The 18,540-nt window shown below is 35.1% G+C and overlaps 1 protein-coding gene across 3 annotated transcripts; it reads left to right on the top strand.

Annotated features, from left to right (window-relative positions):
- The first annotated feature begins 971 nt into the window (after nucleotides 1–971).
- LOC138187948 (neprilysin-1) lies at nucleotides 972–18,009 on the top strand. Of its 3 annotated transcripts, none has more exons than XM_069129253.1 (15): nucleotides 972–1,094; nucleotides 4,069–4,251; nucleotides 5,031–5,788; nucleotides 7,001–7,223; nucleotides 9,220–9,258; nucleotides 12,694–12,939; nucleotides 13,333–13,541; nucleotides 13,908–14,087; nucleotides 14,489–14,700; nucleotides 14,976–15,192; nucleotides 15,461–15,643; nucleotides 15,753–15,915; nucleotides 16,310–16,626; nucleotides 17,036–17,304; nucleotides 17,576–18,009. In XM_069129253.1, the coding sequence occupies exons 3-15, from the start codon at nucleotides 5,681–5,683 to the stop codon at nucleotides 17,577–17,579; spliced, it is 2,370 nt and encodes a 789-aa protein (XP_068985354.1). In that variant the 5' UTR covers nucleotides 972–1,094; nucleotides 4,069–4,251; nucleotides 5,031–5,680; the 3' UTR covers nucleotides 17,580–18,009. The 3 variants fall into 3 exon arrangements, with proteins under 3 accessions (XP_068985354.1, XP_068985355.1, XP_068985356.1); XM_069129254.1 differs by lacking the exon at nucleotides 972–1,094 and adding an exon at nucleotides 1,731–2,404; XM_069129255.1 differs by lacking the exons at nucleotides 972–1,094; nucleotides 4,069–4,251; nucleotides 5,031–5,788; nucleotides 7,001–7,223; nucleotides 9,220–9,258 and adding an exon at nucleotides 9,285–9,503.
- The last annotated feature ends 531 nt before the right edge of the window (nucleotides 18,010–18,540 follow it).

Below are 18,540 nucleotides of genomic sequence, written 5' to 3'. Positions count from 1 at the left end.
ATAAATATTATTCAAATATTATTAATTTCTAATGTATTATCGTGCAATAAATACACTCAGAGGGATAAACAGAATGGATTTAAGCGGGGGAATAATACGTACCACATTTTTGACCCGAAGATCCGGTGCACGGGCCACGAATGGTAACAATGCTAATTACTAAGGTGATAATTATCGTTATTGTGTCACCCACCCACATCGGTCGTGTGCCATGAACGAGTCCCTCTCTCGCATTTTAACCATCAGACAAGTCGACCGCCTTTTGCGTATACCATAATGAATTCATGGCGCGTCCCGACGTTGCGTCACCCCTGTTCAATAATTCAAAAACAGGTTGCAAATTCGTTCCACCGTTTAAAAAACGTCTCAACGCCGCTTGAGTCTCTCTGCATGCAAGATGAAATCTTGCATACATTATTATACCTGTGTCTTTTTCACGCCGAACCTAACCTTATTTTGAGCCTCGCTGCAGCAGGGAAACTTATTATAACACCTTGAAACTTATTACAGCGCCTCGTAGCTTTAATGGACTGGAATTTACAAGAATGGAATATATAAATTTGGAATTTTAAATTTGGAAGATTTTGTTAATTAGAATTCTATTTTTATTAATTATATTTCACAATGTATTAGATACGAATCGTTTTATCGATACGAAAATAGTAAATTACATATTTGCGAGGGACTTGTATTTTAATTATTCATTTTAACGTTCAAAAAATAGAAAAGGAAAAATAAAGGGACAATAAAATGGTTGAATTAATTATTATTAATTAAATATTCTAGATATTAAATCGAAGGAATTTTTTATTCAGGATATTGATTGAAATAAACATTTAATTCTTTTCACGATAAATGAAATTTTTTTGCTGAAATTTAGTATGAAGTTATTAGATTGCAAATAGTTTGGAAATTATAGGCTCGTATATATGATTTCTTAAGATTACGATAATGACGTGAATTCACAATGACGGCGCATGCTTGATATCGACTTGTACCAGCAACAGCTTCGTGAAACGCAGTCACAGCCGCAGCAGCAACAGCAACAGAGAATGACCACATAAATGGAGAGACAAATAGAAACAGTTTTGCTGGTAAGGCATCTCAAGAAGAATCTTTCAACAATTCTTCAAACTTTTTTTCCAATTTATCGTACACGCAATTCTTAGTTTATTTCAATTATAATTGTCATTCCCTTCGTCTGAACGAAACAATCAATTATTTTTAATACGTTATTTTATTTCTATCTATTTCTTAATTTTACAATTCAAGCTGTCGTAAATATCATAAATTTCAATTCCCAATATTTATTTTTTGTTGATATTTTATTATATATATATTTTTTATTATATATTTTTCAAATTTGAAAATAGTAACTGTTAAAGTAGTTCGTCAGATGGAAAGAAAGACGTCGAATTTACCCTTTCAGTTCCATGAACGAGTAAATCAAAGCCACGTCGTTGAAATCAAACACCATAAAATTCCACGCCCCAATTGGCATATTTCCTCTAAATGATTCCATTAAGAATGCTCCAGAAAACTACAAATTCATCGAACGAAACAAGTTTCCAGACATTCTCGATTCCCTGTATTAAGTTCCTCAGCTATTTTAAGATCTTGCGAACATGTATATATATTTTGAAAACGTTCAAAAACGTGCGACGTGTCCGCGAAAAAAAGATAGAAAAGGTGCGCCGTTGATTCGCGCAGTCGCGCCGAAATTCTATCGGCAGTCCAACATTGACCGTCGTCCGTGTTCGCGTTTTTTTCCCGGCTTTCCGCCCGGAAAAATAACCTACAAACGATAAGCCTGTTTATTTTTTAGAAAAAAAAAAAAAAAAAATTGACGAAAACCCAAAGATAGTTGCACCGTCACTAAGAAAGGAAAGTACAAAGTTTATTTTCTATCGTCGAAATTTATTTTATAGACATTACGAAATATACGAAAACTATCGTCAATTACGATAAAATTGTAGAATTAGTATTTTTGTAAAATACCGATTCGACATTTTCGTAAAACAAGATAAATCTGGGAGTTGGAAAAAAATTTGTTCTTCTTCTTCAACAGCGGTAGTTTGTTTGTTTTCTACGCAGTTTCAAGCGGATATTTCGAAAGGTGTAAATTAATTTGTTCGTCTGGTGTTTAATGGACATCGAAGTGTTGATTGGTGCTTGGACAACGCGTTGAATTCGCGATGCCGCTTGTTGCATCATGATATCGTGTAAACAATTGGAAATGCTCGCGAGAGTGGCACTCAGCATGCCACCCTCCCGTTCAGCTGCTTGAATTTCACAGTGGAGGCACTTCGCAACGTTTTCGACGACTAACCACTTGACATACACACAGAGCATGGTTGAGAGGTTAAATTCACGTGAAAAAACAACCTTCTTTGGTATAATATACGTACGTATGTATGTACGTTATTACAGTTTATTAATAATTCGTTTAATACGAAAGTAGACACTGTTCTCGTCGATTTACGATCGTCGTAATTCAATATATTGTATTAATTTTAATATAATATTAATTAAGAATGATATAAAATATGAATGAATATTTTATTCCAAATTTTCTGTCTTCTGCATGGTGGTATTTCGTATTTGATATTTTTTCAGAAAATTCGATTTCACGAGCCTCTTTTTATAAATTTAACAATAAACAATTATTATCCAAAAAATTCGCTTCGTTGTTTTCTATATTATCCTTTTACTATCTATTTTCTTTCTTTACAAAAATGAGGTTAAATGGATCAAACTATAATTAGTATGACTCAGGATATCTAAAACAGATCTCGGAATTTTTTGCAAAAAAGATATTTTAAATCTAACAAAATTAACCTCAAATGTAATAAATCCACCCTCTGTAATTATTTAGTTAATTTTATCTCGAAAATGAAACTACGCGAACGAGGATGTTAATTACATATTTATTATTTTGCAAATAAAATATTTGTGGCGTAAAATTTCCCAGCTTGTTCAACCACTTAGCTGGAAGCGCAACCGCGCCTCGATTTTGCGGGGGTAAAGTGCATCGCAAATATTCATCAATAACGCGGTTAACCTGATCAACCGCTTGTTGAATGCATCTTGAATTAGCAAGCAGCTTTTAACACTATTTGGCACACGACATCTCTCTCATTTTGTTTTCGATAAACCCAGATAATTTAAAAATTTAATCACACCATTTTTGATACACTGTACAGGACTGTAAATGGAAAATTATTCTGTAAAAATGTAAAAATTGTCAAACAGAATTTTTCATTCCAAAAATATTAAACAAATAGTTATTATATTTTAAATAAAAACTTATTGACAAAAGTTTTAATAAATATATCTCTATAATTGTAGAATACCAAAGAAGTGCGTCGCTCTTTAGATCGTTCCAGTGAGATAAGTATAGCTAGCGAAGAGTTATGCTAGACAAAAAAGCCATAAATTCTAGAGGATTTAACAGTCGAACAAATCTGTCATTCCACAGGTTTTTTTCGGATTAGAAATTGTATTATTTACCTATACCAGATTTTTCGAGATTCGTAGTACATTTTTCATGCTCTAAAGACTTTATCTCCTTTTTACGAATTTCTATATTTTTTCATGGATAACCTCAACTTATGTTTCGCTTGAAAATAAAATACAAAACTTTTTCTAGCATAAATCGACACTAGAAAGAGATAAAGAGGACGGAGGGAAGAAAGAAAAGCAGAAAATACTAAAATACTTGAGAGATTCTTAGGCTACTCTAAAATAACCATACTTCGTATCACATGAATTGATATAAACTAGATTTATTAATAGAAAAACCGAGACATCGATCGATGCTAAAGCTGCATGGACAGCATTTTCATTTTGCAACTAACTTCGAATTAATTATTCATATATTAGCACTCTCCTGGATATCCTCGTTAAGAAAACTGTCTAAATTGTCTCTTATACGATTATTAGTACAAAAAAAGAAAATAATTTTGATTATTAAAAAAAAAAAAAAAAAAAAAAAGAAGATTGTCAGTATAGTTTAAATGGGCCATTAGAAATTATATTTATACTGACAAATTTGTTATTTATTTACAGACTATTTTGTCGAGAGGTGAACGTCATTTTCTGTAAGGAACCGAAGAAAATTGGCAACGCGAAAATGTCTCGAACAATGGGCAGGGAAGGGGGGTGGAACGTGGAGGAGGGTGAATTTGTGGAGCAAGCGAACGACGATGTCGATGTACGCACCCCTCTGATCAGCGATCCGTGTCACCCCAGGTAAAACGGTTGCAGATACTTGAGAAACATTGATACCACGTTCCATGGACGATTATTTGAACATCGAATGAAAAACGGCCACCATTTCATTGATACAGTAGAATGGGGTGTAGTTAGATTTATCATTTAGTTGGTTTTATTATTATGTGCAATATATACATCTTTACTGTTTTCTTAAAAACTTTTTTATTTGTGTTTCGATATATTGTCACGTATAACGTAGACTGAAAATCATTTTTTAAATAAATAAATCATATTAATAGAAACTATCAGTTAGAAATTATCACACGAGTTAGCAATCACGAATCAACGAGTAGGAGAACCCAAAATAATAAGAATAACATTATATAATAACAATATATTGTCACGTATAACGTAGACTGAAAATCATTTTTTAAATAAATAAATCATATTAATAGAAACTATCAGTTAGAAATTATGACACGAGTTAGCAATCACGAATCAACGAGTAGGAGAACCCAAAATAATAAGAATAACAAAGAATAATAAGTCACGTTAGCAAACGACAGTCATTCAGGAATCTGATTAATCGCAGAACCACCAATAAAAAAATCAATACAATCGAGAATTACAAATTCTATAGATTTCTCATAAAAGTGAAACGAAACAGGTTAAGAAAACAAAGTTACAGACAAGAGGGCAATTAGACAAGGACGAAAACTCTCATTTACAAATACCATAGGAACCATAACCTAGCACGAAAATCATAAACATCAAGAACCATCGAAAACTAACAAGAAATCGTATGAACTTCTCAGAAAAGGCGACGGTGTGCCCAGAATCCCCACCCCTGTCGCCTGACTCTCGTTGTAAACAAAATCGAGGGTTGAGGGTGAGGAAGAGGGCGAGTGGAGGGGGCAGGTACAACGGAGGTGGTGCGAGAGTGCTAGGTGTCGGTGGTACTCGTCAGTAGCACAGCGGTCACAGATCCTTTCGGAACAGAAAAGCTGTCCGACCTGAGCCAACCAACTAATCCTCGGCTTCTCTTTGTCATCCTGACGATGGACTGGCAATTGACCATCAACATCTGACCAACAACACTTGATAAACAAAAAAAGACATCGTCGTTCAAGATCTTCCTCTCTATCGGCCGATAAGCAACAGGGAAAATTGACAATCGCAAAGTAATACCATAAAAGTGTATACAAGAGTCTTTTGATAAAGCGATCGATTGTTAGCCTTCTCTGTTTCGAGTGTTGAATACAAAGATAAACAAGTTGAAACAATAAAGAAGGTTTGAAAGGGTGGTCGTTGAGCAACGATCAATGGTCGATTGGCTGCGGCGGATCGAGAACAGCCGCGATGCCAACGTTACACCGGTCGTTGACACAGATAGTCGCTTGAAATTCGGTTCAGTGTCCAGCTACTGCAGTTGATCCAGGGATTCGGTAGCACGGGTAGAGGGAGGATGAAGGCTGAAAGCAACAACGGATACCTGAAGGCGAGCGTGATCGTCGAGCAGAATGAGATAACCGGAGGTTCCGGCCAGGAGACGTCTACCACCAATCACCTTCAGGTAAGAAATTTTCATTACTTAGGGGTTGGAAGCAGTAATTTGGTAAAAATGATTTATTATTCGTCCTTTCGACTGCTTATTCCTTGGGTTAATATTTTGTGGCTTTAGAATGCTAATTTGTGGGATTAATGTTTTGTAGGTCTGTCTTGTTCATTTATTCCATTGATGCTGTTAATTGTTTGAGAATACAAGTATTTGGATTTGTTAATTGTCTTGAGAGAGGATATTTTGATACGAGTGTGGCGCCAATGCAGCCATAAATTAACGAATACACAGAGTATCCTAACCTTTCCTGATTCCGCACGTGTATCATTCAGGTATACCATCTTCAGTGAAACCATAAATTAGCAAATAAGCAGGTATCCTAACCTTCCCTAATCTCAGATATGTATCACTCAGCTGTACTACCCTCGCTTTTGTTCCTCTATAAAAATCCATTCTACCAATAATCTTAGCTATTTACTCTTTTATATTTGTCAATGGCAGTGCCAATGTATTTGTTGCATTAAAATATATGGTCTAGTACGATCTTTATAAGAATTCTTATTATTTATTAGAATCATGAATGGAATAATAATTGGTAACGGACTGGGTGGTGGCGAGTATGTTTTGTAAAGCGAAATTGACGAGGTTCTTTGGCACGACGATTCCTTTATGAGAGAGTTCGAAACGTGAGAAAGAGAATCTTAAGGCGCGATTTTCAATAGCAGCTTATTATAAGGGTTCTTTAATGTTCAATAGAATCTCATTGCGTGAATTAAACGAAAAATTGATCTTTACAGAATATAAATAATTATTCTTTCCAAAAAGATTTCGAATGCTTTGAAATTCCTAAAAAGACAGATCTAAATATTTTTAAGAAATTACAAAGCTTCCATGTTGGTAAAGAAAAACACTCGGACAACCTTGAAATATTTCTCAAATTTCCAAATTCTTAAAAAGTTGCCAAGTTTCCAAATTGTCACAAGAAGAAATCCAAGTATTTCTAAAAGATTCCCCGAGCTTCCAAAATCTTACAAAAATATCTTTACTAAAAGATTCCTCGAACAGTCTTATATCCCTCTTTAGGACAGTTTTATTTTTACACCATTCCTATACCATAATCACAGTCTCATCAATCTTCGTGTCACACCTACACAAAAGAAGGAAAGGCAAAATTTCCTACGACTCATAAATCATAAATAGAGGCGTCTAACATCTTTTCCATCACAGGTGACTTATGGTCCCCGCGGAAACACCACGACGACGGTTCTGCAGCATTCAGGAAACAATCGGAAGCCTCTCGGAATAACGCGCGCGACGTCGATCAGACGAAGAGGGCCAGCCAACAGGCAGCAATTGCTCGGTGTGCTCGCCGTCACTCTTTTTGCCACTTGTCTTTTCATTCTACTGCTATTGGCGTTGAACACGAGCCGCGAATGCGTGCAGGAGCCCCGTAAGTTGAATTAGCCCTAAATGACACGATTAGTTCCGATGGTAGCGATTAATTAAGCGGCTGACAACGGCCAGCTTCACTGTCATACGCCGTACTCCGCGTGGATTTAGGTGTGAAGCGCGTTGACGTGGGATCTAGGTGTCGAAGAATAGCAATACGAGTCTATTGAGTTGATCCGAAGATTGCACGTAGAATTAGAGTGAGTTAGCGTTTGATCGAGCGCGACGGAGAACGAGTTAGGGTAGATAGTGGCATAGAGTGCGCTAGTGTAGTGGCTAGATGTTGCAATATATTGGTTTTAAGCTGTTCTTGGTAGATTGATCCGGAATTAAAATTAGTTACATTGGTGTTAAAATGGTTGGGTTAGTGTTACAGAGGATTGAAGCGAAATTGATGAGAATTTACGCAAGGTATTTTTTAGTTTAGCGTAACAGAGATATTATATTTGGTATATCTTATTTTAGTATAAAAATTCAACATGGAGTTATGTATGAAAATAGCTTAATGTGTATATTTAAAAATGGTTCGAAATAGGTTAGATGTTAATATATAGACACAGGTTTAAATGGCGGAATATAGATATGACGTCATATATCGAAGTGTAATATATTCTAAAAAAGTATAAATCTTTTTTTGAAAACAACGTAAAACAGAAATACAATGCATCGAAGCACAAAGAACAAAGTCTTAGGAGCTTTCATTGGAAAGTTTGCACTGTTTTCGCACAAATCTCTTTGCAATCTTGACTCTCACAAGAATTTCTTTCAGCAGAGTTTAATTACAAATTGGTGAGAGACTTTTAAAAGAAGATTGCGGAAAAGAGCGCGTCCTCGCGTGAAATTACTCGAGGAAACTATTCTTTTCTCCTTTATTATACAAAGAAAATAAATCTTACATTCTAATAACAAAAGTTTCTTTTTCGACAACAGAGCCACACCAGGCGTTTCATTACTAGAATTCTCTAGTTGATTGCAATTAATTATAATTCTCTCCGCATTAATAAATAAATAACGATAAAAATTCTTGACCAAATTTTTATTATAGTAATTCGTACAGATTTGGCTTGGAAACTAAGTATCCCTTAGTTGCCAACCCAATAGATTGTAAACTGTCATGACAGTAAAGTATTAATGAAATTCCCCAGCATAATGCAAACGATAATATAACCAATAGAGACAGTAATATGAAAGAAACAGCGGATTTAAAATGTACGGTGTCATTAGAAAAATTCAATTTTCATTTGCTTTGCATAACCTCCACGACAATTGTTTAGTGCCTTACAAGGATAATTCCATATAGTGATTTATCGATAAATACTATTTTAGAGATATCTCGAGGAATTTCTTGATAAATGTTGCTTTGATATCTGTAATTTATAACCATTATTACACACGGAGAGGAAAGAAAATTACGTAAAAAGGAGAAACAGCAAATGGCTTTCAATGTTCAACAGCTCGTGTCAGAAGGGAACATCAATCAACCGAATCGAATCGAGTCGAGGTTATCAGGTTCTACTCGAAAAGGCCTGTGTTACCTCATAGCCACTGATAAAATTAATCACTTTAACGACATCTATGAACGTTGGATTAAAAAACGGTTCGAAAAAATATTTTTTTTATATACATAATAATACTTTCCTCTAATAAATGATTTATTACAGACCATTGCAAATATTAAGGATTACTTAATCATTTCCCGCGTTTGTGATATAGTGAAATATTATAGTGATTTTTTAGTAGCATCGACAAATTTTATGGAAGTTTATGGAAGCAGAAAATTGTTTTTTCTTGTCGTTGCAATGCTGCTTTGTGGGTCCGTATCAATGACATGGAAAATTGCTTCCTTTCCTCTCGACACTGTGCACACGATTCTCACTGAATTATTTACATTTTGATAACAGTAAACAATCTTTTATTGTATATCCTTTAGAACGAGATTAAATTTTGGACGCTTGTGATGATAGTGGTTAGTTGGACGTATATTCTCTTTGTTACAGGTCCAAACATTTGCATGACAGAAGAATGCGTGAGAACAGGTAATGACAAAATTTGAATAAAACTATTTTGCAAAAATTCTTCTTTACGTTGCAAACACGCCAGAAAATCCCATGAACGCCAAGCCGCGGAAAAATTCTCCGGATAATTAAAGAACAAAAGAAGAGATAATTGGAAAAAACCAGATATTAAAGACCAGATTAAGCCAGTATCCAAGTATTGGTTATTCATAGAGTTTCCAGATTTTTTCCAAACATTTGCGTAACAGAGAAATGCGTGAGAACAGGTAATGACAAAATTTGAATAAAACTATTTTGCAAAAATTCTTCTTTACGTTGCAAACACGCCAGAAAATCCCATGAACGCCAAGCCGCGGAAAAATTCTCCGGATAATTAAAGAACAAAAGAAGAGATAATTGGAAAAAAACCCAGATATTAAAGACCAGATTAAGCCAGATATTAAGCCAGTACCCAAATATTAGTTATTCATAGAGTCCGCAGATTTTTTCCAAATATTCATATCTAACGCAATTAACGTAGAATCGGGATGACGACCAACTGGATATCGAACCAATTTCTACGAAAAAAAAGGACGAGGGGGGATCGGATATTCGATCATAGACAGAGCGAAATATCACCAGCCAATATCCGAGCGGAGGTAAATGAAATCAGATCAGTGAGAACTGATTGGTGGTCGGTAGGAATTGTGTTTGTCCCGCGACAAACGCGTGCTCCTCTCACACACGACTACAAATCGGATTAAGCATTCCCAATGGAATTGCCTGCTGACCGAGAGGTTGGCCTGCGATTGCATTTTCATTTGTCGGGAAATCCGCTATCCGACCCGCTGAAGATACGGCATCGTGCGGTTTAATTGCAGTGGAAACGCGGCCAATCCCAGAACAAGCAGCCACATTCCTGATTACTTATTTATTCGCAGCAACACAGCAAGGCAGAGCGAATTTTCGTTTATTTATCAGCCGAATGAATCACCCTGATCACGCCAGAAATCACTCGATTTATTTGATCCGTTTGTTCGTATAAAATTAATCAGCGAATTATATGCATCATGAATTCAGTTGCGTACCATGGTAATTGTTTTCTTTTTCCTCTTCTTTTTTTTGTAAGACGTAGGCTTTCGAAAAAAATAGAGGAACGGTTGTAGTATTTTTTACGAGTAATACGATGATTTAAATAGATTCTTTTTTCCCATTTATCGTGGCTTTTTTATTTAGCGAAGACCGTGACAAATCTGAGAAATCGATTCGCCTTCTCATTTATTAGAAATTAATTGAAGAATTATGGGGATTATTAATTATCCCGTATAATAAAATGGAGACTCGTTTTATAATTAATAAAAGTTTCCTCTCGCGAACAATTCGGAATTAGATTAAAAAAATAAAAGACAAGCGAACGATCTCTCACGATGATTAAAATTTCGAGAAGCAGAAAATAGCCTTCGTACGAGATATAATCCAATTCTTTTTTAATATTTCACAATTACCGTGTCTCTGCGTCGCGGGTTGGTAACGAAGTGGTTCGTAGTGGTTGGTCCCTGTGAACAGAGAGAAAAAAAAAGAAGGAAGAGGGAGAAAAAAGTTGCTCGACCTGAATTTAAAATTGCTTAAAAAACAGCAGCCTCTTCGCCAACCACGAGTGTTTAAAGAGTCTGAGCTTGCGTGTTTGTTGAACGTAATTAGGAAAACATTTCCCGACTGTAGGTTTTTATTCGCGTGCATGTTAATTATCACTGGGTTGAGGTTGCTTGTGCAAATGCAAATCTTTTGCAAGTAAATTTGCAATAAAGCGCAACTTTGCATTAAAGCACTTCCAAAAATGCGATTATTTTGAAATATTTCTAATGCATTACAATCCTCGGTTTACTTACTAAAATCGAGAACTACATTATAATTTTTACAGTACCTAAAAAAATACCGTTTATTTTTTATAATAATTACTTTAATAGTATAAGGTTAATTAATCCTTGGTACAGGATATCAAATTGCCCTAGAGCGGTGTTATTACTCGTTAGAGATAGTTTATCGGAAGTGCAATCAATCCTCAGATCACGGTTGGCCTCGTTAAATCTTCTTCGCTCGATTGGTCGTATATTCATCGACCGTAAAATTACCCGTTTCGATTAAACGATTCGTATTACACCTTTAAACGTCGGCGAGCAATATTACGAACTGCTAACATCTAGGAGCAAGTACTTTCGTCTCTAGAACGTGTATGTATAGTTTATTTATCTTACGAACTTAACAAAATGTGGCACCTATGAGTATTTATAAAAAATGGGAAGGTTAGTATATACGTATAATGGCGCGACATACGCGTTACAAATATATCGTAGTATATGAAACGACGTAAACGTACATATGTGTCATTGGTGATTAACGAAGAAAATTTTTCCGGAAAAAAAATCTTCCATTAAAATAATTTACTGTTACAGTAATGTATTCTAAAAAAACATATGTGTACCTACAGTGAACAGTTTCTAATTTTCGCGAAATGGACGCGAATGCGTCAAATACCGTGAAAAAGATCGTACGTATAGCAGATATAGGTTAGAAAGTCGCGGCACCAACCTGTTGACAGAAAATGAGATTGCGCAGAACGATTTTATGGCAAAATGATTGCTCACCTACACGTTTAATCTGGAGTTCTCTCGCGTTTACTTTTATATTCTTCGTTTTTTCCCTTTTTTGTTTTTAACGCTCTCATCTTGTTACCTTTGACGCGTCTCTCTCGTTGCCATCGCTGGAATTCAATTTCCTGCCCGTGACAGAACAATTTGACGTTCTTGCGCAAAGATACTGCAGCCGATATCAGCTTCGGAATTTAATATCAGCATGTTCGTCAATATGACCGTGCGTAAACGCGTGACTACGAAAATTTCGATGAATTTCCTCTCTTCAAAACAAAATTCCATGTCCCTTAGATAGAAATTTTCTCCGCGAAAAATTCTACACGTGGAGTATAAAAATTCTTCCATCAACTAGTAGTCAGAGATAATCGTACATATAATATTATAGTCATCTATAGCCACGTTATAACCACCCTAATCGCATTATATACAGTCATTTTATACACACGTGTGTTAACAAGCAATTTGTTAAACGCAAGCAATTACGTTATAGTCTATTATAGTAACGTTACGATAACACTCGATCGCTTCAGACTCACTCGTAAATAGTCGTAGTAGTAGTAATAGTAAATAGTTGTAGATAGTCGTATTGAATAATTGTAGTCACCTTGTAATTGCTTATAGTCGAGCTAAAAATTACTCTTAGACGATTTCTACGAATTTATCATGATTTTTTAGGTGTTTGTAGTCACTTTGATACGATCACGGCATAATCACTTATAATCACTGTTCGTCAGAAACAGGGGAAGGTTAGGATGTCAAAATAGCGTAGAGTAAGCAAAAGTTGCATTTCTAACTTTTCACTGATGCGATCATCGTGCGATTTCAGCTGCCAGTTTATTATCAGCGATGGATCGTACAGCAGCACCATGTGTCAATTTCTTCCAGTACGCGTGTGGCACGTGGAATCGTCGTCACGTGATCCCAGAAGATCGAAGCTCCATCAGCACGTTCGAAGTGCTGGCCAATCAGCTTCAAGTGATTCTGAAACGCATCCTAGAGGAATCACCGAACGCCGAGGATAACAATGCTACTCTGAAGGCGAAGATGTTCTACAAGTCATGCATGGACATCCGTGGGTACAACGAAAATGCTTTTCGATCGCGTGTTTCTAACAAGTTCCATGAATTCTATTTGAAAACAATCTCTAAATTGTCTGCTTTCTTAAAAAACTCGTTTCCTACTATTTCTTCCAATAAAATTCCCTTTCTACCTGCATAGATTCTATCCTTTTCGTTCTCGTTAAAAACATCTTTCCTTTCTAATCTCATTGAACAATTTTTGTCCTTCTCTTCTTCGCTAGATACACTTTTCTCTTTCTATCCTCATTAAACAAACTTGTTTTCTTCTTATTTCTCTCTAAGAGAATTTCTTCTTGCCTTTCTCGTAATGTCGAATTCGGTTTCGAAGTAAGAAAAGAAATCTGTTGCCACGCTAGGAAGGTGTTTCTAGTCTTTTATTTTCGCAGCTCGTATAAGAAAAATCGGTGACGCGCCATTGAAGAGGACGCTGAAATTCCTTGGCGGCTGGCCAGCGGTGGTTGGACCATCCTGGAAGCCACCACCGTATCCCGTCGAAGTTTTATTAGGTCGATTACGAGGGGAATACAACGAGGGAGTATTACTAGAACAGTGGGTCGGTCCAGATGACAAAAACTCCTCTGCCAATATCCTCCAGGTGCGCCGGCAAAGTAAGGTCCCTTGGTCGACGACTGCACAGTATAACAATTGGATTTACGTTGTTCATTCTAGAGCACTGTATAATAAAATTCGTGCAGTAGAACTCCATTTAGGATACAACTTTAGTTTTCAATCATAATGCATTTTTGTCAATCAAAATTATTAATTTGTGAATGTGCATTTTTTTTTTACAATTAACTATATATAAATGGAGTTTTGCAGTAACTTAAATAACATATAAAATTGTTTATTAAGAAGATACGAACTACTTGATGTCGTGCTTTAAATTTAAACAGAAGTTACTTTTGTTCGTGCAATATTGCGCAAGTGAAGAATGATCGAACGACTATAAATTGTTCCTCAGCTGGATCAGATGCAAGTGGCGTTGCCAAGTAGGGACTACTACTTGAAGAAGAGCAGCGAGGCTCAACTTAAGGCGTATCATCGCTATATGACGAACGTTGCCGTGTTGCTTGGTGCTAATCCACAAACCGCTGCTGAAGAATTCAATCGCGTGATCAATTTGGAGAAACAGTTGGCAAATGTACGCCTGTGTTACATTTATGACACAATAGATAATTTGTTAATATCAAATCGCTCCATATGCGGATGCATCTCTTTACAAAAAGCTTCGTATAATTCGTAACAATCGTTTGATACAGACAGAATGGAAATAGTAAAATAGCAAGCTGTACAAAATTTTACAAAATAGTACAAAATATTAGTTTTTTTCTCTTAATTTCTCTGTAGCTAAAAATATGCGTTTATTGACTGATTTGATGTATTAAATTGATGGGATTCTTCTGCTATCGGATCTTTTTTATTCGATATTTATTTATCATTCTATTTGAAGAATTTCATATTTTGTCAGAAATTCGATATGTGTTATAGAAACGTTGTATTGCTTTGTTTGACGGTTCTAGTTATTTTTAATGAAAATTTTAGGCGTCGATACCGGAGGCTGATAGGCACGATACATCTGCCATTTACCGGAAGTTGACGCTGCGCGAGCTGCAGCGTGAAATTCCGCAGCTGAAGTGGCGCGAATATCTTCAAGAATTTATCAACTCGCCCATAACAGAAGAGGAGCCGATCGTGGCATACGCCATGCCATATTTTATGCAAATGGGCCGTATCGTGCAAAGAACGGACCGCAGGTATTCCGTTAATGTTCAAAGTTACCGATACATTCACTTCTCTAATTTTTATACAATTTCTGTTTCTAAGTAAATTCTGCGTTTTCTTCAATTTCTATTTCTATTATGAAATTAATATGTTTTATCTTATATCCGGAAAAAATTCAATAAGAATATCTGATATTTCTAATTTTTTTTTTTAATTTTTCAAATACATATTTAGTCAGCGAAAATGAAAATTAATTAATTGCGATATTGATGAAACGTTACATCTTATTTTTAACTATTTTTTACAGAACGCTACATAATTACATATTATGGAGATTGGTGATGTCGATAATGCCTCACATGATCGACGAGTACCAGCAGAAAAGGGTCGAATTTCGGAAGATTCTGTTAGGCATACTGAGCGAGAGGGACAGATGGTCCCAATGTGTAGAATGGACGAACAAAAAGCTTGGCATGGCTGTGGGTGCACTTTTTATTCGTGACAATTTCAATCACGAGAGCAAGGTAATCTTTCCATATAGAAATACAGAATTTTATGATAATTCATTTAAATAGTATAACATCAATTTCAAAAATGTTTAAATACATGTATGTATATATGTATATAGAAATTCATAAGACATGAAAGATCATTGTGTGTGAGCTGCTAATATAATATTTGAGTAATTTTTACAATTACTATAGATGGTATTAATTTGATATTATTCAGTAATTTGTCGATTTAAATAATGTTATTTTTAGTTGATTTTAAATGGGATGATTTGGTTTTCAGGAGACAGCACTCGAAATGATTCGTACGATACGAGAAGCGTTCAATGAACTCTTGGCTGAGAATCATTGGATGGATAATGAAACTAGAGCCGTAGCTAAAAGCAAAGCTGATTCCATGAACGAAAGGATTGGATATCCTGAGTTCCTGAAGGATCCTGTGGAACTTTCGAAGGAATACGTGATGGTACTTAATCTCTTCATAAATATGCATAGAAGAAGAAATGGAATTTCCAACGAAACTGATGATATTTCATTTTATACGTACGATCTGTTTCTTATCTTTCACATTGCAGTTGAACATTACCGAGAATCATTTCCTTGAGAATGTACTGGCTGTGCTGAAATATGACGCTTATCATAATCTAGAGAAACTACGGAAGCCAGTTGATAAAGACAAATGGTCTACAGAGCCAGCCGTCGTGAATGCCTTCTATAATCCCAATAAAAACGACATTGGTAAGTTTATCCTTTATTCACAGAAGATGAAATATTCTTCATATTCATTTTCTTATACCTATCGATATTAATTCAAAAAAAGTTCTTAAATAACAATGTCAAGTATCAACAGTATGATCCCCAAAGTCAGAAAATTAAATATTTCACAATTTATTTATATAATATTGCTTAAAATTATTTAGAATTTAATTAAAATACACTTTACAAATGCTAGAGTTGTATTAACATAGCATAAAATCAATATTGTAGTATCAAATCTTGATCAAAGTAACTGTTCCCATAATCATTCAGAATTTATTTCTAGAACATAGTATTCTTTAGACAATAAGATTTAAATCTGACAAATAAATTTCGACTGTTTTAATTAAACTAGCAACAATGTTTCTCATTCCAGTCTTTCCAGCTGGTATTCTTCAGCCACTATTCTACTCTCAGCACTTTCCAAAATCATTGAACTATGGTGGAATAGGAGTGGTAATCGGCCATGAAATTACTCATGGTTTTGATGACAAGGGCCGTCAGTTTGACAAAGATGGAAACATGATGCAGTGGTGGAACAACGCCACTGTGAAAGCTTTCAGAGAAAGAGCCCAGTGCATTGTGGATCAGTACTCTAGATACAAGCTGCAGGAAGTTGATCTGTATATCAATGGGAGGATGACTCAGGGAGAGAATATCGCTGATAATGGAGGACTCAAACAGTCATTCAGGGTAACTTACTTTATTGCATATATTTGTTGCAGTTTCTATCATATATTCCTTTTACTCTGTTTCATATTTCTTCTTTTTTTTCTCATATTGCTCATCTTTGAAATAGGAAATAAAATGTCCATTATTCTTGAGAATAAAGTAAAAATAAAGTAAAGTAGGTAAAGTAATAACAACAAGAACAGTAGAAAAAATAAAGAAATAGAAATATTGAACTTTCCAATTATTCTACTATTTCTACTGCAAACTGAATAATATTTATTTTTGCAATGTGAAATATAGAGTCGCATGTTCGTCTTTGTTAAAATCAGTATTCTCTTAATGAAATTAGAATTTTTTTTATAGAATCAGTATTTTCTTAATACAGTTTAAAATCGTTTAATGAATCCTATATTTTTTTATTGCGTTTCAGGCATATAAGAAGTGGATGTCGATACACGGTGAAGAACCGATGCTTCCTGGTGTGAATCTCACTCACGATCAGCTGTTCTTCTTGAACTATGCACAAATATGGTGTGGATCCATGAGACCAGAGGATGCATTGACGAAGATACGAAGCAGCGTTCATTCACCGGGTCCTATAAGAGTTTTGGGACCTTTGTCCAATAGCGAAGACTTTGCCAGGGCCTATAATTGTCCTCCAGGCTCACCGATGAATCCGACTCAAAAATGCAACGTTTGGTGAGTTCTTTCCTATCTTAGAATCCTTGTGATTTTGAAATTGAAATAGCAAGAAACGCTGTACGTTATTAAAGTCTATTTTAAAGCACAAGACAATTTGCAATCAAAAATCGTACACTAAAAGAATTTATTTTAATGAACAAGTTTATTATAGAATTACTTCTTTAATTCAACATATTACTGAATTAAAATATTTTGTGTTACTAACATTTATCTTTAATACGTTTACTACATCTATTTACATTTATATTATTTTGTACAACAATTACAGGTAATGTCAGAGTTTTCGGAAGAGGAAAAATGGTCAAAGGGAATCTATAATTGGGGATTGTGGTGCCTAGTGCTTTGAAGAGACTATAATCATCGTATTGTTTGGTAACCACGATGGGACCACAAAAGACTATAGAATTTTATTTCGTCGTGGTTCACTGTGTGTGAGTCTTCTAGCACAGCAAGAGGGTTACACTTGACAGTACAGTGTGTGCATGCGTGTGTATGAAAGAATGTGCCAGTTAAACAGAAGTCATCGAGGGTGAAAAGAATCTGACCATCGTGTGTCAGGCTAAAATTTTCATGAGTAAAAGCTGTGTACATAGAAGATACGTTTTAATCGTGTATGTAATCCTTTATGTGTGATTCATCTCGTCGTGGACGAGTCTAATAAACTTTTCGATCAAATTAAAGAGCAAAGCAAGACGAAATAGATATACGTTTAATTCCCTTCTCTTTACCTTCAGTCGAAATTGTTGAAATTTTAGAGACAGAGTTTGGAGGAACAATCATTGCTTCTGGCAAAGTTTTGTACTGCTTAATCATTATACTACGAATATTTATGCAAATTTACATAGTACAGGATCTAGACAGAGGTTTATCTAACCTGAATGTTATGTTTTGTATGTTTCTTTATTCATGTTATGTGCATCCTAAACGTTTTTGCGTATTTAAATTTCTTATAAATACATAGACGTCTGCAGTCTATTAATTAATATTTCCCACAGTTATCGCTGAATCAAGATTGTTATAATTTGAAGTATTTTAATAATTTAGTTGTACAGAAATCTATGAAAATTTGCATTTGGATAGTGTGGGAATAAAATGTAAAAATTCTAAATATAACAGTATCCTTACTTGCATTCTGCCATGAAGTTCATGGTTGGTAGAACCAAAGGTAACTAAAATATAATACCTTCTACTTCCTTCTTCCCTGCAATTTTGTTGGAATTTTGTTTCATCAGC

Source organism: Bombus flavifrons, chromosome 16 (assembly GCF_040668555.2).
Source record: "Bombus flavifrons isolate JBK064 chromosome 16, iyBomFlav1_principal, whole genome shotgun sequence".
In the NCBI taxonomy this organism is placed as follows: Eukaryota; Metazoa; Arthropoda; class Insecta; order Hymenoptera; family Apidae; genus Bombus; species Bombus flavifrons.
Note: the sequence above shows the minus strand (reverse complement) of the source record. Positions and strands in the feature narration are given on the sequence as shown.